The 25,228-nt window shown below is 39.1% G+C and overlaps 1 protein-coding gene across 1 annotated transcript in view; it reads left to right on the top strand.

The window, feature by feature from the left end:
- Window positions 1–10,693: 10,693 nt before the first annotated feature.
- Window positions 10,694–25,228, top strand: part of ABCA4 (ATP-binding cassette, sub-family A (ABC1), member 4) — a 74,221-nt gene continuing 59,686 nt past the window's right edge. Inside the window, exons 1-6 of the mRNA XM_009586267.1 lie at window positions 10,694–10,759; window positions 14,552–14,645; window positions 15,162–15,303; window positions 17,210–17,349; window positions 19,739–19,866; window positions 24,114–24,311. Of these exons, the coding sequence (XP_009584562.1) occupies window positions 10,694–10,759; window positions 14,552–14,645; window positions 15,162–15,303; window positions 17,210–17,349; window positions 19,739–19,866; window positions 24,114–24,311 (768 nt within the window). The remainder of the gene's footprint in view (window positions 10,760–14,551; window positions 14,646–15,161; window positions 15,304–17,209; window positions 17,350–19,738; window positions 19,867–24,113; window positions 24,312–25,228) is intronic.

Below are 25,228 nucleotides of genomic sequence, written 5' to 3'. Positions count from 1 at the left end.
ACCATACTGCTTTTTATGTACCATCTGCTTCCATGTTTTGGTAGCGTGAAGGGTTTCTGCTGTTTTAAATGTGCTTCAGGTCTTTGTTCCATGTTTCGCATAGGCAGGCAGCTACCGGCAGGCTCGACTGGGAGTGGGAGAGCGCAGCGCCCTTCTGCATGCCTGTGTATGTGGATGAGTAGGTGTCTCATAAAACCACATTATTTTATGAAAAAAATCATCACTTTCAAAAGATTAATTATGCATGTCCCTGCTTTATAATGTCTTTGACTCTTTTTATGCAATACAAGTGAAGGAGCAAATGCACTTCTTTTGAAATTAAAACCTTTGAAGCTTATTTAAGAGTTGTGACCCTGCTACCCAGCGTGGTGGCTCCAGGGGAGGTGCTGTGGTGAGGGGGCCAGAGGGTTCTTCCAGAACCTTCCTGCCAGACTGGGGGACGGAGCAGCCTGCGGGGGTCTGGGAGGCAGTGGCTTAAGGGTCAGTGTGTGACTTTTTAATTTGTAAATTTTTGTAAATGTTTGCACCTTGACGCCAACACTGTGTTTTGTTCGGGCTGGTACACTGAGGCCTTCCCCTCGGTGTGAGGAAGCGCCTCAGCAGGCCTCGGGGCGCGGCGGCCGCCTCCTGCCCCCGTGGGGCCGGACTCTGAGGGACCTGTTTGGACGTGACCCGCCTCGGCAGCAGAGCCTGAAGCCTAGTGGCTTTCTTTTTGACTGAAAATGTTACTAATGGCCCCTATTGTTTCTGTCGGTTCTGATGCAGATTTCCCGAGGTCTTGTGTTTGAAATTGGTTCACCCCAACTGAATTGCAGTAATCCCTCCCACCTGCCCCAGGTGACAGGGCTCTGGGTCTTGCAAAGTACCAAGCACCCTGCGGCCTGCCCTCTTGGGGAGGAAACCTTTCTGTGCCAGATTTGCTTGGTAATTGCATTTTCTGAAGTCTTAATGCACTGCCTCATCCCTCTTAAAGCTTTGGCAGAGTACCGACTTCCATAAGTCCCTGACCTAATTAGTCATGACAGCTGTTTGTTTAGCGGGGCCCCTAATGCTACTAGAACTACCCTTCTCAGACCATCTTCTCAAGTACAGGGTTTGTTCAGATCTGGAGAAATACCTTCAGAAATATCAGCCTCCTAGTACAGACTTTATTGTGCTTGTGCTGGTCATATTGGATATTTGGGAGGATTTTTATTCAGGAGTCCTTAAACTCACAGATTGAGCTGTTCTGTATCAAGCAGAGGATTAAAACAATCTCCTTAAAACTGAGCAGTGTTATTCTGAAAGCACCAACTGCATCTAAGATATGTGTTTCTTTGCAGCCAAGCTGAACATTCCTTCAGAAACCTTTCTCTTTCCCATAGCACAGCAGCGCTCACACATGAGGTAAGCTTTTGTGGTAAGTTTTCTAGGTTTTTTTTATTGCTTCTATTTAAGAAGTCCTTGTTTTGCTTGCAAATCCATGGGTTCTTTAGCTTCTGTAGTGTACCAGAGGCCTAATTGAGTTCATCTGAAAGCTGACGCGAAATGCTCTGCGAAGGCAGTTAGTGTGCATATGCTAACATTGGTAACTTAGTTCAGAGGATGTTTGTACTTTTTAAGTGACTTCTCTACATACTGCTGTGATTCACAGTACAGAGTGATCTCAGAGCACACAAACTTTATTCTTTTTGGATGAGACTAAACTGGAACGTGTGCTTCAGCAGTGTACCTGATGTGCTGCAGCTGCTAAACATTCAGTCCATGGGGCCAGACAACTTTCCACTAGCAAAGTTTGGGGGGGTGGATGTCTGATATTTACAAACAATGCTATTTTATATGAACATGTCAACATGAAAATTAGTTTCACAGGAGCATGCTTTGGAGACAAGCCTTTCTGAACAAAATGTTCTATCTGCATGCCCATTTGTCGTCGAGAGGGCAGTTCTGTTTCTGATTCAGACATGCGTGGGATCCTTGAAGAGTGTTTTCACTCACAAGTAGATGAAAAAGCCATCCTAAATCTTCCAAAATGTAAAATGTTTGAGGAAGGTGAATGCTAGGAAAATCCTCACTCCTCAGCCCTTATGCTGCTGGATTACAGAAGATTGTCTATGTGAAGTAAACTGGATTACGCCAGAAGTAGAAAACATGCCTTCTGAGTTTGCACTTGGTGTGCTTTGTGCTTGTTTAACCACAGATTGGGGTGATTAGCCCACTGCTGGGTTTGCACATAGACAGGATCTGTTTAAGATGCCACATTTCCCTGTGTTTGATGTGTGGAGAAGTCTGATTCTGATTGTCTTTGGTTCTTAGAAATACACCTTTCAAACAGAAGTTTCACTGACCTTTTCTTACTGTCTCTGATTTCTTGTCAGTACTCCCCTTGAGCCATACCTTGTGAATAATACAGCTTCTACCAATTTCTGTGCACTCATTTCTTTGCAGATTGTTCTTTGCCATTTCTTCAAGTAGTGCAACTTGTTTCCTTACTTTCCATCTCCTTTCTTTAATTTTTTTACTAGCAGCCATATCCAAGAAATATCATTTGACCCCAGCTTGCCACAACTTTCCATTCTTGTCCTCCAGATCACTCCTTATCTATTTAATGGAGGGAGACCTCTGAAACGCATTAGGAAAAATTTAAAAACCCTCAGCTTGGATTTTCCCAAGCAGTTTAAGATAGCTGAGTGCAAAACTTATCTTAACTCAGAAAACCCCAGCCTGTATATGTGTAGTTTTCTCTACACACACACAGAGGTGTATCTGTTTATCTATATAAGATACATTTATACATGCACACTCTTACAGTTTGCCTGGGCAAAATAGTGTTAGCATTAATTGTGTTAGCTTTCTAGCGAGGCTGTGTCTAGGGACATGCTCCTCTACATGTGTAAGAGAGAACATCTCACCAGTTAAGAAATTGTCTGGATGCTGGAAAGAATTATACCTGAAAATATAAAAATTACACCTGAAAAAGTGTTGGCCCATGAACACACCTAGTACACATGAGTGCATATTTTCAAAGCTATCTTTTCAGGTAATTTTTAAATTCTACTAGTTTTAGAGAAATCTTTGCTTGTGCTGCTGGAGAGTTTACTAGGGATGTTTTTATAATTTGTTGGACAAACAGCATTTAACCAGATTTTACTTCGTAGTCAAAAGTCGGGAATAAGCCTGGAAATAAGAAAACTAATAAAATGCTGGTATTTAAAATACCTGTTAAAACTATGGCATATGTAGGTAAGGGCATAAAAGAACACACATACCATATGACCCTATGGATTGCATGTAGGTGTTCATGAATGTACATCACAGGGAATTTAATGTTATCAGATACCTATTGTAAGCATAATGCGAGAACTATCACCAAATCTCTATTTCCACTCATTGCTTTCATTATGTTCTGATACATAAATGGAATGCCTCCTTTTTTGCTGCTGCTGGCAACAAACTACAGATCATTACGAAATTCCTAGGTGATAGTGACAACTGTGGTTAGAGCTACTGGAGAAATTGTGCAGTGCGCTCCATAAGCTGAACTGTATTTTCCCCTCCCATGTAAACCGATAGGCCCCACATAAGGTTTCACTGTTTACTTTCAAAGATCCCACTCTTTACAAAGCAAAAATGTGTCACAGGCACAGCTGATGTAGTTGAACATAGAAAACAAATATACCCTACCATCATCCAATTGTGATGGAAAAAATCTAATTAGGAGAGATTAGTTTAATCTGTTAGAGCTGTCTCTGTGTAGATGCGGGCAGCAAAAAAAGGATCCATTTTCTTAACTTGGCTTGGAATGTCGGGTTAAAATGTCTGTTTGCTGAATAAAAGTATTAAATTGTCTGATTGCCTCAGACATAGTTGTAGTGCTTAAACACAGTCTACAGCCCAGCAGCAGCACTAGTTTCTCTGCTTTGCACTGCCATTAATTAATCAGAGTGTACTTCCCTCTGACTTTATAAAGCCCTTTTTTCTCTGTCAAGATTGCAGCAGGGTGAGTGTCAGCTGTGATATGAACTTACGTCCAATAGAAATTAGATCAAAGCCACTTGTAAAAGAGGAGGTTGCCATGTCATCCTTTGTGAAGGAAGCTGGGTTAAAGTCAGTGGTTTACATGGCAAATCTGTGCGGAGACTTGAAGGTCCTGAGATGGCGCTGGGAAGGAAGCAGTGTGCTGAGTGCAGTGCTCTGCTGTCACAGCTGCAGTGTGGTCTGGTGTAAACCTATCCATTGTTAAATGCAGTGTGACGAAGTTTCGTGGAGGATTCTCAAAGGTCTCCCCAAAGCCCTGTGAAGGAGAAAGAATCAGGCAAACACTGCCACATTCTTTTCTATTTTTTTAAATAATGAAGGCTGGATTGGTGCTCAACTTCTACTTGGAAGAGTAGTCACAGAGAGGCAGTGAGGGAAGCTGTGATAATGCTTATACAGAGCCATTGCCCGGTGTGAGGACTGGCGGGAGGTTTTGCTGCATTGCTGTTGCTTTCAACCCTTACAGATGAAAGTCTATAAAGAATGCAATGTTCACTCTGCTTTTTTGCTTCTGCATCTGACCATACTACTTGTGGGTAATTTATGTTGGAGATGCGAAATGAGCCATTTAATACTAATATGTAACTTGATTTAGTAAATATTAGTTGAAGTAGAACAGAGCTTGTTGAAAAGCTCTCTGAATGCATCTCTGGAGGTCTGAGTCTGAACATACATAAGGTCATGTTGTATTCAGCTTAATGTATTTCTATGTGAGCTTGCAGCTTGCTGACATTTTAGAAGTTCTAGAAAATATAAAATCGAAGATCATGAGAAGAATGCAAATTTTTTTTCTTCTGTAGTGGTGTTGTGAAACAGTTACTTTTGTGTCTCACTGTCTCTGTTCTTAGAGAGTGATGGTCCATGAAGAAATGTACTGAACTACCTATATTTCTGCACACGCAGATGTTACAAGAACAAACTTCCCAGGCCCTTCACAAGCAACAGCAAGGACACTAATTTCGTCAGAATAATTTGTGAAAATGAATGGGGTGAAAAAAAAATTGTCTTCTCCAGTTACTGCAGTTCTGATTTGTCTAGAAAGCCTAGAAAGAAATTCCCAGCCTAAAACAGTGTCCAATAGAAAAAAACTTTGTGCCACCTTCATGAAACAAGTGGAGCTTAGAAAAAGTATTGAAAGTCCCGTAAGCTAAGTTTTGAAGTAGTGGGAAAGACTTCTATCTTCTCTAAGGCCTTATCAGCAGACATACAGTTGAAAGAATCTGCTAATAAAGTTACTGAGGGTGATACTTGTTTGTCATGACAATATTAAAGAATTTGAGAATTAATGAACATGTTGCACTGTTCTTAACCCAATGGCAATGAGGAAGGCTGTGATATGTCACTACCCCTGGAGCTCAGGCTCCTCAGAAAAAGCAGGAACATACTGTAGCTAATGATTGAATTCAGAAGACAATGGCTTAAAGAAATACTCAGTTGAGAGAAATTCTTGATAGCTTTTGATAATAAGCTGTGATTGATAGAGTATAAGCAGGGTAAGAGGACCAAATTTGCTAACTGCTGTTGACAATCTGGAGGCCAGGAATGTTCTACTGAACCTCCAGGATGAAGTCAGGGAAGAGCTATTGTTTGTTGTTGGCAGCCAGTCAAAATACGAAACCTTACTTTACATGATGCTAATTTGCTTACCTCATTTCTAGGCCTCACTGTTACTCACCTCACATAAAGTAAAGTATAGAAATATCTGATTCACTGCATGACTGTCTTCAGCCTCCTGTACTATCAGCTGAGAAATAAATGGTTAACTTCATTCCTAACCTAGACACCTTTTTGTGGTTCCAGCTGTAACACTAGAATATGTGCTGTCTAGCAAGAAGTTCTAGGTGATAAAAGCTGTCACCATACCTCCCTGCTGAAGTGCAAAAGCCAGAAAAAGAGTGAAGAAAAGGCTTTTATTTATTACTTCTTTGTTTAAAGATATTTTTAACCCTTGGTTTTTTCTTCTAATGTTTTCCTGGAGGTTGTAAGATAGGATTGAACTTTGAGAAATTAGATTTTTTTAATTTAAAAATTAAATTAATTTATTTCTACTGATTCAAAAATCAGTATTTAGATTTATTAAATACTATTTAATAACTAATACTACAATACTAATTTAATAATTAACTGTGTATTATAACTAGCAACAATAACTGATGTAACCAATTACTTATTCCACTTTCTTGTCTTGTGTAAACAATATATGAGTTTTCTTTCTGAATGTATGCAGCAAATCATTCTTCCATGTTATAGTATGAACTGCTAGGGGGAAAAAAAGAGAAAAAAGTAAAAAATAAGTGCTATTTTTTATTTTATTGAGTTGGGGCTTTGTAAGACTCTTCCCATGCTTCAGTAGTATGCTGGTGATAGAACCAAGTTATTTTTGTTGGCCCTTACAATCGGCCCTCTGGAAAGGAAATCAGTTCCTGCAAAAGGAAAATTAATAAAACACAGATTTTCATATGCCATGGATATAAGTCACATCCCTTGAGCATGTTGTCTTCAGGCAGCAAGCATATGCCATTCTAAATAGTAACAGTCATAACTTGCATTAGCTTCTTAATGAAAAACTGAATGAACTGTTCATAAGTGTGTGTGGCTTTTTCTGGTTTTAGGAGGTGGTTAATATCTATGTTAATAAACTTTGCTTTTTTGGAACTGAATTTCTTCTAGTGCCTGTGCTATTTCTAATTGCAGCTGTCTCAAGCTACCACTGATTTTGTGAGCAGGGTGCTGACTTTAAAGAATGAATATAGATCTCCACCATGACTAATCACTCCAGAAGTTCATGTACCTCCTGAGCCCAAGTGGAGTTCTCAACATATTATTGCTAGGTACTATTTTTATCATGGTCCTACTCTATTATTTTATTACAGTGTTTTGCTCTACTTAAATTAGTAGAGCTTGAATCTTAACCACACAATTCTATGTTAGTCTGTCTGTGTAATGCCCAGATAGGAAAGGATATTTCAGGATTGAAAATTAATTATTCCTTACTTATTCTGTGCTGCTACAGAATCTGAGGTTTATCTGTCCAGTGTCTTCTGATTGCATTATTTAAGTTCTTTTTTTTCCCTATACTTTTGTCTCATGTTCACCTGTCTAATTCAGATTTCTAAGCAGTGTAAGGTTAATACACTTTAATACTCACATCTGTGATGCTGTTCCATTTAGGAAAGCAAAGTTCTTTCCCTTTAGCTCCTGGTGAAGGTTTTATAAACAAAGCAGTCTGGGGAAATACAGATGTATTTTTGTTGATCCTAAAATTAGAGGTGATTCTAAAGTGTGTCTGATGAGCAAAACAGAATCTTTCTTTAACTTTTATATGTTGATTGTACTTCAAGTATTAATGCCATAACAAATAGTTTGGTTTAGGCCCAAAGGAAAAGTACTTTTAAATTCTGACTCATTTAGCAGAATCTTAACCTTGGTAATCAATCTAGTAGTAGCTTTCTTATTAAAGAGCAATTCCTTTGGCACATTGTGCATGTTAATTAGGTTGTCTGTCATCGAATTACTCGTCTTGTAAGGAATATGTCTCCCCATCACTATCAACAAATGTAACTAGCAAGGTTTAATGTAAAAAACCTTAAAGGTTAAATAGCAAGCACAATCTGGATAACCTTACTGCCTTTTTTCCCCCAAGGTTATTGGTTTTGGCTTCTTTACTACTTATATTTTTAGTCTCAGAAAAATAGCTAATTTTCCAGAGCAAATGCTAATAGCCATTTTATCTGGCAATCCTAATCCCGTTTATGGCCTTGCACTACAAATTTTCTTGCTAATAGTAGTGAGAGTACGTGCAGGTATGTCATATGTAGCGAGAGATTTAGGAACATGAGCTAAGACTCTCTGTACTACTAGGGAATCTGTCACTGAGACAGAAACTCTTAATGATGGGTCAGTAAAGAGCCAGGAGGAAGAGGAGAGGCCAGGCCACTGGCAGACTACAGACTTTATGGCCTTGACATGAAGGCTTGAATTTCCTTTCACAACTATTGCAATGTCCATCTGGGGTTTAGAGGAAGGCGAGAGGAGCTGGAACAAAACTGGCTCTTCCTCATTTGTTGCTGCAGGATTCATTCTTCAGAATAACAGCAGGTTGGAGAGCCCTGGGTTATGCAAGAGTGTCAGAGAGCCGTCTGACTGCCTATAGTTGGCAACTCTGTGAAGAGAACTTCGCTGGAAACTCCTGAGGAGCGGCAGGCATGCTACACTAATGGCAGCTGCAAATTGGTGACTGCTGAGAGCTGCCTGCAGCCAAATATAGGACAGCTTTCCATGTGAAAATGTTCTTATGAGCCATCAGCCTGTTTACATGCAGAACCTGCTGCCACTAGTGAAACTGCAGAAGTATTGCCTTTTCTTGATGATGCTCAGCCAATTTTACTCCTGGGTTCTAAACCCTTCCAACAGCTAATTTCTCAGAAGTGCCCTGGATTGGGTAAATGTCTGAATAAGAACTAGACATGTTTCTTTTCAATTACTCAGTGAAGGAGAAAAAAATTTGATTGTTAGTGTCTAAATTTAGCATTTTCCGTCTCCTGAGTACACTCAGCAATCAAATAATGAATCTATATCGGTTTCCTAGTGTCAGCTCTGTGAAAAAGAAATGTCTGTGTTCTGACAGTTAGGCTTGCAAAATTGTCCTCTGTTACTACATGGTTGGCTGCCTTTTTGCATAAATACAGTATGGCAAACTCTGGAAGGACTAGTATTTAGCCAATTTGATACAGAATTTCTTATTCCTCTGTATTCAGTTCTTTGGTCTCAATGTCAAGACTTAAATAATGTTTCCTCCCATAATGGGTTGAAATAGGCTTCAGATCCCATCAGTGTGAAGGTAGATCTCCCAAAACAAAACTGTCATCTTCTGCATGTCATGATGAGTGTTTAGGATCCCAGTATTGTCTATTCTATTAAGATCATTTTTCAACTTATGGTGTTGGGCAAAGTCACCAAGCTGTGGGTTAATTTTGTTCCCTTTAGCTTTTACCCACTCAGAGTGGGAGGCTGTTGTACCCCAAAAGTGTATCTCTTCAAACCATCAAATGTTAATCCATTTACTCTTTACAACAGCTGTAGCTTTTTGTAGCTAGTCTCACTTCTTCTGGTGCTCTGTAACTTAAGCAATTAGAGTTGATGGAGTAAGATTGAAAATTGAATGAAACTGACCTACAAAATATGGAAAATGCTCCAGGTTTTGGCATAATTGGTTTTGCATGGATATTCTTTCTGCAGAATTGTTTTATTTGATCCCCAATAAGCAGCACAGCCAATTCTAGCTAAGTTTGGACTTAAATATCCTGCTCCAATCTCTTCCATGCCCGGTATGTCAGAAGAGATCTGCATATTCTTTAGGGATCCCTTTCCAGCAGGGTTAGTCAGTGCTGGCCACCTCCTCCCTGGTTGAGGTCTAAATTCCTTTTCAGTTCATAAAATGTGGACCTGAGATGATTTTCTGAAACAGCCAAATAATTATTACTGATTTTTATCTAATGTTTTTAACTAATGCTTTGTTGACTCATTAGGCCAAAATATTCTGATGTTTTCCAAACCTTGTCTCTTAAAATCAGAAAAAATCTCCTCCACTTAATAGATTTTCCAGAAACAAAATTCTAGAAGAATAGTGGCAAGAGAGACTCAACAAATCATCTAATCCAGTTTTACCTGTGTAAGTCTTGATAGAGGTTTGAGTAATCTCCAGCAATGGAGGCCCCACAGCCCTTCCAAGCAATCAGTTTTACCATTCTTATAATTAGAAAATGCTTTCCGATATCTAACTTCCATTTCCTTTCCCACACTCTCCCAGTTACTAAACATTCATGAAGAAACTACCCTTCAATCATTTAAATCCCATACGGCAGCTATAAAGTAGGAAGTTGATACAGGTAGCAAATTCAAGTGGTTTGTTTATTTTTTAATAGGTCCCTGTATCTGGTATTTAGATTTATATGTCAAATTCTTTTTTTCCTTTTGAAGGTAAAAATTCATAATGATTAAAATGAGTCATGAACCTAGAAAACAGAGCATACAATGGTTTAAATTCTGTTGTATCCCTACTAAAATGTAGTGGGAGTTGCTGAATTTAAAATCATAAAAATATGAGATCCTGTATTTTTTAATAAAATAGCAACAAAATGGATTTGCCTTTACAAAATCCATTCCAGGCTGTGTTAATATACATTTATAGTGTCTGAATGGAAAACCTAATTCTGTCTTTATCATAATAACTAAACAGTTTTATATAAACTAATGTCCAGTTGTAAATCCATCTTTTCTTGGAAAAAATAGTTTGAAAGCACAGATTTAATCTGATCAATGATGCAATAATTAACTGCTTTCATTACTTGCAAGTCCAAGTTAATAGATGGATTCAATGTTAATGACTTTTTTTCATTTGAAAAAGATGCTTTTCCACTCTATTGCTTTTTGGCACTGATAAATGTGTCATAGGAAACAGCCTCCAAACAAAGGAAAACCACAATTTTTCATGTATGATAGCGTATCAAGTGCAAAATAAAATGGTGCAGACAATGAAAGGAACCAATCTCTGTGATAACATAATCTTAAAATAAGAACAGAAAGCTGTTATTTTGCTCTGAGGTCTATTTCAGCTGTCAGCTGAGAAATGGCAATGCATTCTTTGCCACAGGTTAACCAGAAGTGTTGATGCAGAATGAGCTTCTTTAGGCAAGTCAGACTTCTACTCTGGAAGAACTGGATCCTCCGGAAAAGACAAAAGGTAAAGTATTAGTCTTTGGATTTCAGCTTTGGACCATGCACTCCACTGGATGAAGTGACTGCTACATTTATTAGCATGTAAAAATCATTAATTCTTCAAAGAATCAAATGTGATCTTTGTATCGGCCTGCTGTCTTGGATCTGGTGCAGTTTGCAAAGCTGCTCTTTACAGACTAAACATAGAGTACTTGTATTTGGGTTTTCTTTGACAAATAGTATTGTGTACCAGGAGAAGAGTTGTGGGTAGTAACATTTTTGTATTTTCACATAAAAAGATCTGGTGTTAGAAAGCATTGTGGGCACCATTCAGCTCAGGGATGTTTGATTCCTAATTTTAGATTTGCTCCTCGCACGGTGCTGCTCTTAGATGTGAATCCGGTTAGGGCCCTAAGGTTCACACAGATTTTATCTTTTTTTAATATGGCTGAATGACATAAGTGAAAATCAGAGAAGTATTTTAAATCCTTTCAAATCCTCTTAGATCTTATGATACTTTGCCTTAGAGCAAATTTATCTATTACTTTCCACCTTATTTCATTATTGCTCTTTTTTCTCCCCCCCCCACCCCCCGCCAAATTTTCTTAGTCAAACAAAATCTCAAACTAGGGTCTTGGTCATCTGTGGTACTGCAACTATTTCTGTCCAGCAAAGGAAGTCCCTTTGCCTGGTTTCCAAGCAAAGGAAGTCCCTTTAAGGTCCTATAGAGATAGAGTACCTGTTTCAAACTAAAAATAATAAAGTACATTCGGGCATCTGTGAGGTTGTAACAGTCATGCAAACAATTTTGCCATAATAACAGAGATCAATAGGGTGAAACTGAACCATGGTATGAGTTTAAATGCTTACCTATGCTGACCTGATTTTAGTTGTTAGGAATGCTTCATGTGCTAAAATTTCCAGGATCAAAGGATTATCTGATTTTCTTCATAGACAAATTGAATATCCTTTCTTTCATAGCTTCCCAGCAGACTTTATCTCACAGTCTACATTGCCATCAAGAGCTGATGCATATAACATTGCCAGCTCATGATTTAAGACAGTATGAAAGTCCATACTTGATCTAAATTACACCAAATATAAGGACCTCTTTTTGAAGCTGGACTTCAGTTACTGATTGTCAAGGAGCTGTAGTAGTTTGGTTCTCAAGTTCAGGGAAAAAAACCCAAACAAACAGAAAATCCATGTCTTTCGGATCTTCAAATGTGTATACTGAGAGAATTGGAAGCCACTGTTTTTTAATTTTTAGCAAATGGATATTTATGTAATTCTTCAGTATTTTCAGTGTGTAAATACTGTTTTATTTGGGCAAATCTGCTCAGATATTTGACCCAAAGTTGCCTGCTTGAATTTCAGGAATTCTTTTTTCTTGTTTATTTTTTCCTATAGAATTTTCAAAAATGCTAACTTGGTGTTTCCTGGTGTTGCCAGAGACCCCCGACTGTGATGATCATTCCTAGCTTGTAAGCACAGTGATTTAATCCACAACAGAAAAATATTTTCTCCACTGTGAAGAGTAAAACATTTTACAACAGAGTCAGTAAAAATAATTTCCTTTTCTAAGTATATACACCTGCTTATTTGTCCACACAAAGAAATAAGGTAGCCAAAACAAAAATCCATAATGTCAAAAGTAGCTATAAAATATGTTTTGGGAAAATCACCCTGTTTTTTGTTAACCATTATGCAGTACCATAAATGGAGGCATATCCAATCTTCTACTCAAGTTCATCATTTAGTCTAATCTAATTCACAAGAGGAAAGACTTCATTACAGAGTTGATCCACAGCCAATTTAAGCTTGTCACATTTGTATGGTGGTATAAGCTGTGCTTGGTCCATTATAGCTCTGTCTGGATATTACATTTCTCTGTGCATGTTGCTGGGATTTCTGGCTGTTTATCTTGTGGTTCTGCAGACTTGTGGCCTGCTCTCTGATCCTTCTAGTGAGTTCTGAGACACCTGTATGTCCTCAGGAAAAGGATCACAGAAAAGAATCAGAGGGCTAACAGCACTTGGTCCATCCTTATCGCATGACACATTGTGTACCAGCTTGAAAGAAAGCTTCCCTTGTGCTTTAGCCTTCAATCCCTTCCAAACTAGTTAGATCAGACAGAATGGAATTACTGAATCCAAGCCTGAGGATTTTGTATTTCTTGGGAATGAAGTAAGAATCGACATCTGAGCAATAACCCAGATTAACTCTGCAGCAAAGATGACAACCAAGGAGTCTCCCCAGTTCTTACCCCTCTGAGTTTATGGGTGTGTAGTGCTTGTCCCAAAAATTTTATCAAATAGATGGCAATGGGTGTTAATCAGACCTCGTGGACCCCTGCTGAGAAGGGTCTGTAACACTATTGTGAGCTGTGGTCAACACCTGTCAAGGAGAAGAGCTGTATAATGGGAGGTTTCCTTCTCTAACAATTGTGTCATCTGCCCTTTGCTGCTGGTGAGATTTTGTCTGGCTTTAAAAATATCAGGCATGCCTAACTTTCTAGGTGGTGGTAGGTTTTTTTGTTGTTGTTGTTCTATTTTAAAAAAGAAAGCCTTAAGAGAAAAAGTGTGAAATAGGAAACAGTTGCCTGGTATAAAGCTTTCTACCCGTTTGCTGTAAGCATAAGCTGTGCTTAACTAAAGCTATTAGACAAAGTTGTAGTGGAAAAAACAGGGCAGCTCCAAAAACCTGTTCTTAATTATGCTGTGGAGTATCTTTTGCCCTGCATGGCTCAGTTTGAAATAAAACATTCACATGTGACCCATCTTGTCTCAGAGTCTGCTGCTGTATGCATTATTGTTACATATTTGGTGCCTGTTTGGGGAGGCGGGAGCAAAGGAAAGGAGGCAGGGAGGGCTTTCCTGTGCATGTGCTACAGCCCCGGTTCTGGAGAGAGTTTGTCCTGGCTCTTGTCAGGAGGAGGGAAAAAAGTGCCACGTGGCTGGATGCAAAAATCTCATAGCTGGTCCTCAGAGCCCAAAGCCTGTGTCACAGGATCAAAGGGTTGTACTTTCAAACTTCTGCCAAAACACACAGAGGCAGTAAAACAAACTGAAACACAGGAGTTGAGGAAACAGACTGAAAACCAGGCAGGATGTTGCTCTGTGGTAAAGCAGTGCTCTTGATTTTCTGTAATGACTGGAAGCTGGTGACTGTTCTAAGTGTATTGAAAGATCTGGGCAATAAAGTGGTCTTTGATGGGGTCTTCTATGTTATTGAATAAGGTGTTTGATCTTAATGTATATATTTCTACCTGTATTAGAAAATTAATAATGTTGAAATGAATGATGACAAAAAGAAGCAAAAGTAAAGATCGAAGAATGTAAGCTTCTGCTAAAGTCTTTTATCGTTGGGTAAGCACAGTGCACTGACAGTCTATTAATGTGCCCAGCATTGCAAAAGTGTGGATAAAAAACGCCACACTTTTTCTCTCTTGCATCTAATTCTTTTTTCCTGTATTGTTACAGAGTCATCCACTTTGCATAAAAACTATGTAGACTTATATCTGGTAGTTTAGTATTACCTGCCGCCTCTTTTTACATCAGTCAGGACGCTTAAATCTTTCTTTTGAAGAGGTGGAGAAGCCATTGAGTTAATGGTGATGCTTCATGGGGCTCTGATGAAATCCTTGCTGTTTCTGGGTGTGCTTTCCAAATGGTGAGACAGGCAAGGGATAACCGTGGGCACATGCTGCACTGGTCATTGCTGCTGTGAGAAGGGGCCTCAGCCCTCTAGTCACTTAGTGACTCTATACATGGTTCATCTGTAAAATTTATTTTGAATTGATTTTTTTCTTTTCCAGCTTCGTTTTCTGGTGGAGCTTGTATGGCCTCTGTCATTATTTCTTGCCCTTGTCTGGCTGAGGAAAGCTAATCCACTGTATCGCCAACATGAATGTAAGAACATTTAAGATGTTTTTATGCTCTGACTTGTAGTAGATAATGGCTAGAAGTTCTCAGACAGAGATACTGGGACCTGTTTGTCGAGTATTATTCTCCAGTGGCAAAAGAACAGACTTTGCTTCAAGTAGTTTGATTATTTATAGCCATATATTGTAAGAATTACCAGTGAGGAGGAAAAAAAAAAAGCTCTAGTTTTCCCGTGAGATGCTTTGCGGTTGGACTTACATGAGGGCCCAAGATTCTATCAAGTTGTAGATTTCTGTAATTCTGTTACTGAGAAAGTACTGCCTCACTACTTATTTAAAAAAAAGTTAGCTCAGAATTTGTTTCAGTTGAAAACAGTCATATTGCTTATATCAGTGACTGTTTTTTTTCTTAGTAAAAGAGAAACGTATATGATTTCCATCGCGTTCCTTCTGTAGTAAGCCAACCCATTATGCTATTTAGATTCACACAGGCTGCATTAGAAAAGACACCGAATCATTTATATTTTGTGTTTCCGTACTCTAGGTCACTTCCCAAACAAGGCAATGCCATCTGCAGGAACACTGCCATGGTTGCATGGCGTCTTCTGTAACATGAACAACCCCTGTTTCCGCAGCCCAACCCATGGAGAGAGTCCAGGTGTTGTGTCCAACTACAACAATTCCATGTAAGCAGAGCTGCATGTGTGAGACTGCGTTGCAGTAATACAGGCCTGCTAGGCAACTGCTGATAGCCTGCTCTTGGCACCTGTTAAGCATTCATGGGCATGAATGATGCAAGGAAAAAGGATGGAGTATCCTCAGCCTGCTTAGAAAGGTCCCTCAGTGCACTGAGGGATATTTTAAAGAATTGTTCTGTGGTGTGAATGAAAAGGGAAAGGTGAGCATTTAAGGCGACACCAGGGTGCAAATACTGGAAGACAAAAATTTTCAGTTCTAGCACATCAGTTTCATTCCAACAATGGTCAGCAAAGTTGAAACAGAGCTCATGATGATAGGTTTGGGCCTTTTTGAGGAAGAGTTCAGTTGTACTAGTCCCTAGGGAACACGTGTTCACTTAATAAAATGTATCCTTTCTATTGCCTACTACTTAGTGAATGTCTCGGGACAAATCTTATTGATATAACAGTATGAAACCTCTAAGCTTTCTTTTCTCATTTCTTGAGTTGTCCCCTCTGAATGAGAGCTCTGATGAAGTAGCAGCAAAGGAAGATCTGCACTGCCACTTCTTATGTAGCACCTGTTTTGGCTATATATTTGTGAGACTTGTAATCAGCACAGTAACCTTCAGATACTAAGCTTATTAACCAAATAGAAGGATGGGAGATTTCCAGACTGTTAGTGAAAAAGAGCTGTGGGAATGCTTCATTGCGTTGTTTGTTACAGCTGAGTCATGAAAGACAGCATAGCAAAGACCCTTAGAGTAAAAACCTCTTAGAATAGCTATAAAAAAACCCTCCAAATCTCCCTTTGCAAATAGTCCACTCTGGAGCGTGCAATGATGAAAATTCATGACCTAACAATGTCAAGGCCATTAAAGCTCCAGTTGCATGATAGTCCGTAGCTTGGAGTTAACTTAGCATTTGACCTTTTGTTCCTAGTGAACAGGATTTAAAATAGTTAGCTGGACTGTTTTTGTGGGGTACAGTCAACCACACAGTGAAGCTAGAGGGTTCTGTTTTCTATACATTCTGGCTTTTCTAGGTTGCTTATTACAGAGCAAACTGTCCCTTTGTGAGTCAGAGTAAATTCAGTGCATTACAGAGGAAGCAAATACATTGTGTTTTCTGAAAGAATTTAGTCCTTCCTGTTTGCTGTTTCCTGTAAGCTAAAATAAGTCATGAGGACTGAGATATACCATTCCATGTATGGAAAAACATAACACCGTTAAAGAAATGTAATGGCATCCCCTGCTGCTAATAAGAATTTTATCGTACTTGTTTATAAACACAGGACCTGATTGCATCCTTGCTTGGACTGTATGTTCTAACCCAGAACCAGTAGGTGAACAGCTGCCTGTGATGGTTTGTCACTCCTGTTTTCTGCCTCTCCTAAAAGAAATGTTTTGAAGGGACCTAAAAGCTACCCTTATATTGGTGGGGACTGAGCTGGGAGAGGGAGGAGGATTCTCTGTCTGGATGATTCCATGTCACTTACCTGGCTGAGCAGGGCTGCATGTGCCCAGAGTGCCCCATCCAGCTGCTGGAGCTGAGCCTGGGCAAGAACCAGAGTAGATTTGCATCATAGCTGTGAGATGAATGCTGTCTAGGGAAGGTCCTGTCTCCCCAGCAAGATCAGTATGGCTAATGAAGAAAGTGTATGAGAGGCCAACCTTTTGCAACACCAGTAGCCCTCTTAAACCTTCTGTCGACTTCCAAATCTAACTGAATCCCACACCACAACTACTCTGTTGTCATCACAAAACCGGGCTTTGAGTTTCAAGACTGAGGACAAAATAATTTATTTTTTCCTCATCTGTAACACAGAGAAAGTCAACTTCACCTTTCTTTATGTGAAAGGTTCTTAAGAGTCATCAGTCTTAAATTATTGTTAGTTCACTATTTCTTCTTTCAGCCTTGCAAGAGTATATAAAGATGCTCAGGAACTCTTACTGGAAGCCCCTGAAATCCATGACCTTGGCAGAATCTGGGAAGAGCTGATCATTATGACTCAGTTTATGGAAACAATGAGAACTAATCCTGAAAGAATTGCAGGTAATTGTTTTGTCTATATCCTTTAGGCTATTGATTTTTTTCTTCTGAGAGCTGACTAGTAATTACTCTGGAGACTGTCAACATTATAATGTATTTCACATGTAGCTGTTACTCTGCTTACTATTAGAGAGGGTAAGTTAAAACTTGTCCAGTTTGTTGTAACAAACACCTTTCATTTGAGAGAAAGGAGAGAGTCATTCAGCTCCATTCTACAACCATCTTCCTTAAATAACAGTAGACAAAACTCAAAACACAAAAACTTGTATATCTCACCACCCAAAGTAAAACATGTGGATGAAGAGATTTCATTAATTATTATTACAGTAGAGGCAGAAGCAGTAAGAAAGCATCACTGGAATAATATTCTTATTAAAATCAAATACTCGCTCTATATGTTTAATAAGATATGTATAAACCATCTGATACACATACTCCACTATCTCATCAGAGGTTTCTAACTAAAAGTAAAAAAGGGACTATCTCATTGTAAATAACAGTGAGACAGTCAAAATGCCCCAGAATGCAAACAACAAGAACTTGAGTATAATCTGAGCTGTGGTTTGTACACAGCTATGGAAACCAAACCTGCCTATTTAGAGGTGAGGAAAAGCATGACAAGCCATGAGTTTGCAACATATTGCTAAGGGACCACACCCCATGGTTTGGGAAGTTGTCTTTGCATCCCATATCAACTTTACTCAGCAGTTGGAAAATAGAGTACATTCCTCCCCACTCCTGTGAAATATAATGTTAATACTCTTTCAGAATCTGTGGGGTTTTTAAATGTGTTTTACTTAAAAAAAAAAAAAAGTTTGAAATCTCCTGTTTCATAAGACAAAGTAACAAAGTCGGTTCTGGAGCTAAACTAAAAATGTGAATTGTGACCATTTTCCATACAGAAAAAGGTACTGCAGAATTGACTATTTAAGTTCTCTGTATGTGTAGCTTACTACTATTGCCTGTAAGTAACAATCTTAACAGAATATTGTTCTAGCTGCAAAGTTGAGCAATGAAAAATTAACAAATGTCAGAATTAAGTTTGCTCCTTCTCCTGATTCCTTAAACTGGATCCACCTCTTGAGTCCTCCTTCCTTGTCCCATTCCCCCCTTGCACTGACACATTTGATGAGATGTGTTCCTAGCATGCTTTCTCCTCCACAATGCCTGAGTGCCAGGAAGACCATCAGTGAGAATATGGTGGACAGAACCCTACTATTGTTTTCAGTGTTTACTGCTTGAATAATTACATGGAGGAGCAATTGAAGTTCTGCTCAGCCCCTGCAGCCCTAGGACAGAATATGCTTATTGCAAATGGAATTGTGGAAGTTAATTGTCAAACTCCAATAAGACTCTACTTTTAACTCACAGAATGGAGACACTCAGCAGCAAATTTGTGCATGTTTATGTGGAGATGTCTAAAGCTACATTCCCCATGTCAGTATGATACATGCTTCTCCTGTCTGTTTCAATTGCCTGTTCCAAAGACTGGAAGAACTAATGCTTTTCAAGCATTCTTTACCTAAGTCTGTTGATGCTATGTGAACTACCTTTAATAAAGGCTGTAGTATTCAATGGACGTGAGCAACATTCACTTTCCAAGCTTTCACTTGGAGCATACTGAGGCAGAATTCACACTGATGCTGATTTGTAACAGAGACAAGTTAAAAAAGATTGGCACTGTTTGACTTTAAGAGCAGCAGTATTTTGAATATTGTTATAGATGAGATTAGCAAAATTTGGTGGCCTCGCATGTATAATTTAACAGTGGGTAGCCTCATTGGTTTTTCTGAAGGTTTGCAAGTTTTTAGTTTAATAGTTGGTAATCTAGTTTAATATGACTATTAAACTGCAAGCAATTTATGCTTCTCTAGGGAAAATGAGTTTTTCTCATGAAAGATTTTCAAGGGGCCATTTTTGCAAAACTGTAGAATAAGAGTAACTAGCTAAGATTAATCAACAGCAAGTGATAAATTAGTGTAAATGTAAAGGGTTGGCTAAAGTTATTTACACAAGCCCCAGAAGAAAGAGCACTAACAACAGTAGCACACTTGAATCTGAACATTTAAAATAAAGCATTACCTCAGAAAAAAGGCAGAGACTTTCAAATGCAGTAAGGGATGCTTTCAATACTTCCATTGCTGAAGTTCTAGTCTGAAACAGCTTTGAGAGATCAGATATGCATAGTCAGAACATTCAGCATTTTCTGATGATCATTCCCCAAGGATTAAAATTATTTTGAATTTCAAGAATAGTTTTGGACCCCATTAGTCACTACTAAGTGTATGAGCCGAAGCACATACTTTTTGCAGGTTTAAGCCAGGGTATGAGTTGTTCTTTAACTTTCCTTGTTTGGTATCTCACTGATATCTGCACTCCTTTCTTCATCCAGGAAGAGGAATACGAATTCTAGACATTTTGAAAGATGGGGAGACTCTCACTTCCTTCTTGCTGGAAGATGCTGGCCTCCCAGACATTGTTGTTTTCCAGCTTATTAATGCTCAAGTGCGCCCTGAACAGGTGGGTAGAGTATAACAGCTACAATCTGTTACCTGTGTGGAATGCAATCTCTTGAGTTGTATATGCAAAGTAGCCTCAGTGAGGGCCTTGTGCCCAGAATACCTGCTGCCTTATAGGTTGTTTGTACAACCTCTCCCGTTGTTTTTTGTGAATCTAGAGGAAAAGGTGTTTGTTTTGTCTTTAAAAAACATTTTGAATATGCATTAAATATAGATATTTGGTTCGATGCTGTTGTTTCTCCCAAATAATGAGCATCAGGAAACAATACTGCCAAGCAATGCATCTGTCCTGATGACTAAATTTGAGACAGCAGTCCTGATGAATAGCAGCAGAGAATTATTTGAGGTTCTTAATTTAACATTTAAATTCTGTGCCCCGATGTCAGCAGAGTAATATGGTGGCTTTATGGCATTGTCTCACATTAATAGGTGGGAGTGGAGAAGCAGACCCACATTCTTAGATTCTGATTGAATAACAGATCTGCTCAGAAAATTCAGAGTGAAAACTGCACGTCAAATCCCTCCTGAAGCAGCTAAACAGGGGACTGTGTTTGACCAAGTTCAGGCTGTCTTTGCCTCTGCGTGTACTGGTGGCTGGGAGCTCTGCGAGGAATGCTGTATTAATGAATGAATGTTGCTGAATTAGAAGTCTGAAACAATTTCTACAGTGCGTTAGTGTGGGTGGAAGCAAGTGAATAATTGAGGCTGAAAGACACAATTCCTCTTTCACTGCCACATAAAACACAAATGCTGGAACTGTGTGTGGCCAGAAAGAGGGAGGGCATTAATGAACTTGCATGCCGTTCCTTTTGTGCACCGCAGGTTCTAGCTGATGTGACTAGTAGCCAGATTACTTATGTGCTGTATTCTTGATTAGTACCAGGAGAAGCCCTCCCCTCTTCTCACTTTGTCATGAAGCAATACCACAAGACCATACCAAAGCCAGTGTCAATTGATACATCCTACTTACTTTTACACCTCTATATCAGCTAGATGGTGAAAATTTGCTTCCTTGCTGCTCCTGACAAGAATATATACAGATATCCTGCTGTTTTTTCATCCCTAACCTCTTCTTCAACAGAGGTCTGCTGTGCCAGGAGAACTGTGTGCTGCTGTTAGTCCCTATCAGCTCCCCAGTGGCATTCATTCATTTTCTGTTAAAAACTCTGCCTGCCAGTGTATGCAGGACTGAAGTTTTCAACACCAACACTGAAAGTATGATTGAAACCTGCTGGAACATGTTGTCTTTCACCTGTATTTTCTGCACTGATATAGAAAGAGATGTAGTTCTCTTTATGCTGGAAATTAAAGAAATCTGCACATCAGTTAGGAAGCTGGAGGAGACCTGGTGTTAAATACCATTTGGCTGTCCTCCATAAAGTTTTCTTTTTAGCAGTAATCACAGAGATACAAGATCATCTCGCAAGAGCTGATTTACAGGTATGAGGAAAGAAAGTGCTGTGAATACTTCTTCCAAGAGCAAACTATGCAGAAAACCCAATCCTGTAATTTTCAAAAGACCACAAGAGAATTATTTTCAATAGGAATTGAACACTTGATCTCCTATGGGAGATAAATCGCTTAATTCCTATAGACCTTCTTGATGAGCAAGTTACTCAGGCTGGACTTAATGGTTGGCTGAGGTAGAAATTGCAGAGCCGTGACTAGAACCTAGATCTGGTTGTCTTAAGCCTCAACCATGGTAGTTCATCTCTAGTTCTTCATGCTGCTCTACCCTCTGCTTGCATATCGCTTAGCACCCTCTCTCTCTGGCTCTGATGGCACAGAGCTGATCAACCTGAAAGCAACTTGTTTACAGGAGCCTGACTGTTGCCAACAGCTGGCTGCAGATCTAGGTCTGAGCCGCCTGGGAGGGCAGGAAATGACACACAGAGCTGAAAGCTAAACCTGATCAAACAGCTAGCTAGCTGAAAAAATAATTTGGACTTCATCTTGCCAGCTTTGGCCAAACAGTGACACATTGATTAAAAAAGAAAGTATTGAAGTTTTCCTCTGGTTTTTTGAGTCATTCTGAGATAAGGGTAAGAGACTGATGTTGAGACACAATAAGAAGTTCAGGAAAGATTGGCAACAGCCCACCCTACCGGAAAAATTGGAAGGGCGGAGGTTTGATGTTTTTCTAATCCCATCTGTTCATGAACATTCTTGAAATGCAGTTACAGTTTGTAAATAACCTCTCTTTTTTTTTTTTCTGTGTTTAATCCTTCTCAATGATGTTAATGTCACAGTTTCCTCATTTCACAAGTCAAAACAAGGTTCCCAGGCTGCCTCCCTGTGCAGCTCAGTTTCATTGCAGTTCACACTGGATGATGAGGACCATGCCAGATCAGGCATATATGGTAAAAAAATGCTGTTCTTTTCACACACATCCCCAGGACATAAGTTTGAACAAATAAGCAAGTTATTTCACTGACATCAAGTCAGTTAAATCCAATTCAAATGTTCCAGTTTGAGGGAGGGTGGGCGTGTTTGGTTTTGGAGTTTTTTTGCAAGCCAGACTGTATCTGTCAGTTGCATTTCCTCTTTTGCATTCTGCCTCTCTCAACACTGTCCGACTTGTGTTAACAATGCCTTTATATAGGTACAGCTGTAGTGATGATAGTGACAGTACCTCTCAGATACTTTGATTAGAAATTCATGTCCCTTTTTTTGTATCATTATTTCAACACACAATCTGTGCATAATTCAGGTGCTTTTTTTTGTCAGTTGCAGCTCCATAAGCTGAAACTCAGGGCAGTCATGGTAGACAAAATACAGTGTTGTACTAGACCTCTCTTCCCCTGCCTTTCCTATTCTGGATGCTGACTTTCCACAGCCACACTTACAGTTTTGTTGGTAGCTTCTGACATCTGAAGCACTTAATGAATAACTCCTCAAGCTTGAATCCACTTTCCAGAGCAACTGAGTTAAGTTTTTTCTCATTCCTCTGGTTTTTTAAATATTTCTCTTTACAGACACCACCAAACAAGTCTCAGCTGCTAACTATAGGAGATTTGCAGATATAAAGTTTTGATAATGTTCAGAATCTTTTAGATGGCCTTGTTATTTGCTTAGATGGGAAATAAATGTGCAGCTATATCTGACCTGGTATAGGTGTGGTGTGTTTCTTTTGATCCAAATGTCTTAAAGACTGGAATGCTCAGCAGATGATTTTTCTAAAGAAAGGTGTATTTTGTACAGATTTTGACGATTTCTTTTTCAATGCAGTTTATTAAATTCATTTAGCCTAATGATATTGTGTCAGTGCATAGTTCTTGTTTGTCTGTGTTCGTCTCAAACACAGTAGGCATTTACAGTCGTCAGTGTTGTGAGCTTTTTTCCTTACAATTTGTACTGTGAAAGGAGATGGACAAAGGATAGGAACATTAGCTTATAAGCAATTTCCAGTGCTACTTCTTATTATATTGCTATGTATTCTGTCCATTATAAAGCAAGTAGAACTGAATCATAGACTACCAAGAGTGTTCTATTACAACAATGTAAATCCCAGATAAATCTACTGATTTCTATGAAGTTATTCTGCACTTACATTGGTTTAACTATAAACTAATCTTTTCCCAGTGATTGAACACTAGAGATAATAGTTTTTTTCTGTTCCATGTTTATATTAGAAGTGGTAATCAGTGGATGGGTGTGGGGTAATGTGAAATGGCTTTGTAAAGGCTGGCTGTATGCCTGTGCACAGTTACAATGAATAATGCCTGTGGGAAAGCATTGGGGTGGAATAATCATAACTGAAATAAAATACTGAGGGAAATCAAGCTTGAGAATCAGTGGAACTGGCCTTTTCCTCTTAGAGCAACTGACAGCAAAAATATAACTAGCCTAAATACAAAAGGTAGTGTGATGTGCCACAGTCGGTCGGTCCTGGGGAAATACTTTCAAGCAAGCCGTAGCTATCCCTCCTTAACCACAAGGATGGGTGGCATGGCATCAGGTGTGCTTAGATGACAGAGGGAAAGGGAAGAAGACTCACAAGAACTTTTGCAATGAAAGGAAGAATCACTAATCAGAAAAGGAAGAACGTGACTGAAGGCAAGGTGATACAGTGTAACATCAAGTGAAGATGGTTCAACAGCTGATGCTTCAGTTGACCACATCCTTCTGCCATTCATGAAAATATTAGCCAAGCTGATATCAAGGTGTCCACTTCTGAGAAATATTTAATTGTTCCTGGGCATTATGCAGGTTCCACAACAGTAAATGAAACATTGTTTTTGGTTGCAGTTTGCCTACGGTGTCCCTAGCTTGACTCTGAAGGACATTGCTTGCAGTCAGATGCTCCTGGACCACTTTATTATCTTCAGCAGCCGAAGAGGTCTCCCTTCTGTGCACAAGGCCATGTGTGCTTTGTCCCAGGAAAGCCTACAGAGAGTAGAAGATGCTTTGTATGCAAATGTTGATTTCTTTAAGCTATTTCAGCTGGTAAGTATTAACACAATCATCCTGCCTTATGTTGTCATTTTTTTGGCTGATATTTCATTGCCCTTCAAGAATTTTCTTTGTAATACATCACCAATGTTCCAAGTGGTCTTTGTTTATTTACCCCTGCAAATATACAGGGATATATGGATGAGCGATCGTTAACCTACCATCAGCAGAACACTAGACAGTTCTGAGTATGCTTTGGGATGAAACAGATGAAATTCATAGTACAACAGAACTACTATCTGGTCTTTCCAGTCTGTGTAGCAAAACAGCGTGTGGCAAGACCTACAGAGACCTTGCTGAGAGTTCTGAAAATACCCCATACAGCCCATCTTGTCTTTGCTCCATCCAGCATGACAGAATTTTATGATGAAGTCAAAGCCATGATGCAGCTTGAGTTGCGATAGCTGAATGAGCCTTTTTTTAAAAAAAAACAATCCAAACAAGTTGTACTGGCTTTCATCACTCTTTCTATAGAAGCTTTTCCTTACCTCTGTCCATTTTCATTGCCCTTCTTTGCACTGTTCCTGTTTCTACTGTGACTTTCTTGCCATAAATTAACCACAACTGTAACCTTGGTTCAGTATGGAGATATGCCATTTTATATACATATTTATTTGTTATTTATGTTTTATTATATATTTTACAGTAATAATATGAATATATATGTTTATATATAGAGAATGGCATACTGGGGGTTTTTTTGCTTTCGCTCTCTGTTCTTTTTCTAGTATTTTTCTAATGCTCCATTTGTGTTCTGCACACTGAGCCGTTGCTTTCAGAGAACTATTCATAAAGACTCCAAGCTCTCTTTCCTCATGATAGCAAACTTAGAGGCCGTCACTGTCTTTCATGTTTGTTTTCCCCATGATCATGACTTTGCATTTTTCAACAATGAATTTAATTTGCTGGTT

This window comes from Fulmarus glacialis, unplaced genomic scaffold, assembly GCF_000690835.1.
Source record: "Fulmarus glacialis isolate BGI_N327 unplaced genomic scaffold, ASM69083v1 scaffold44219, whole genome shotgun sequence".
Lineage (NCBI taxonomy): Eukaryota > Metazoa > Chordata > Aves > Procellariiformes > Procellariidae > Fulmarus > Fulmarus glacialis.
The sequence above is the reverse complement of the archived record's forward strand: the minus strand, read 5'-3'. Positions and strand labels throughout refer to the sequence as shown.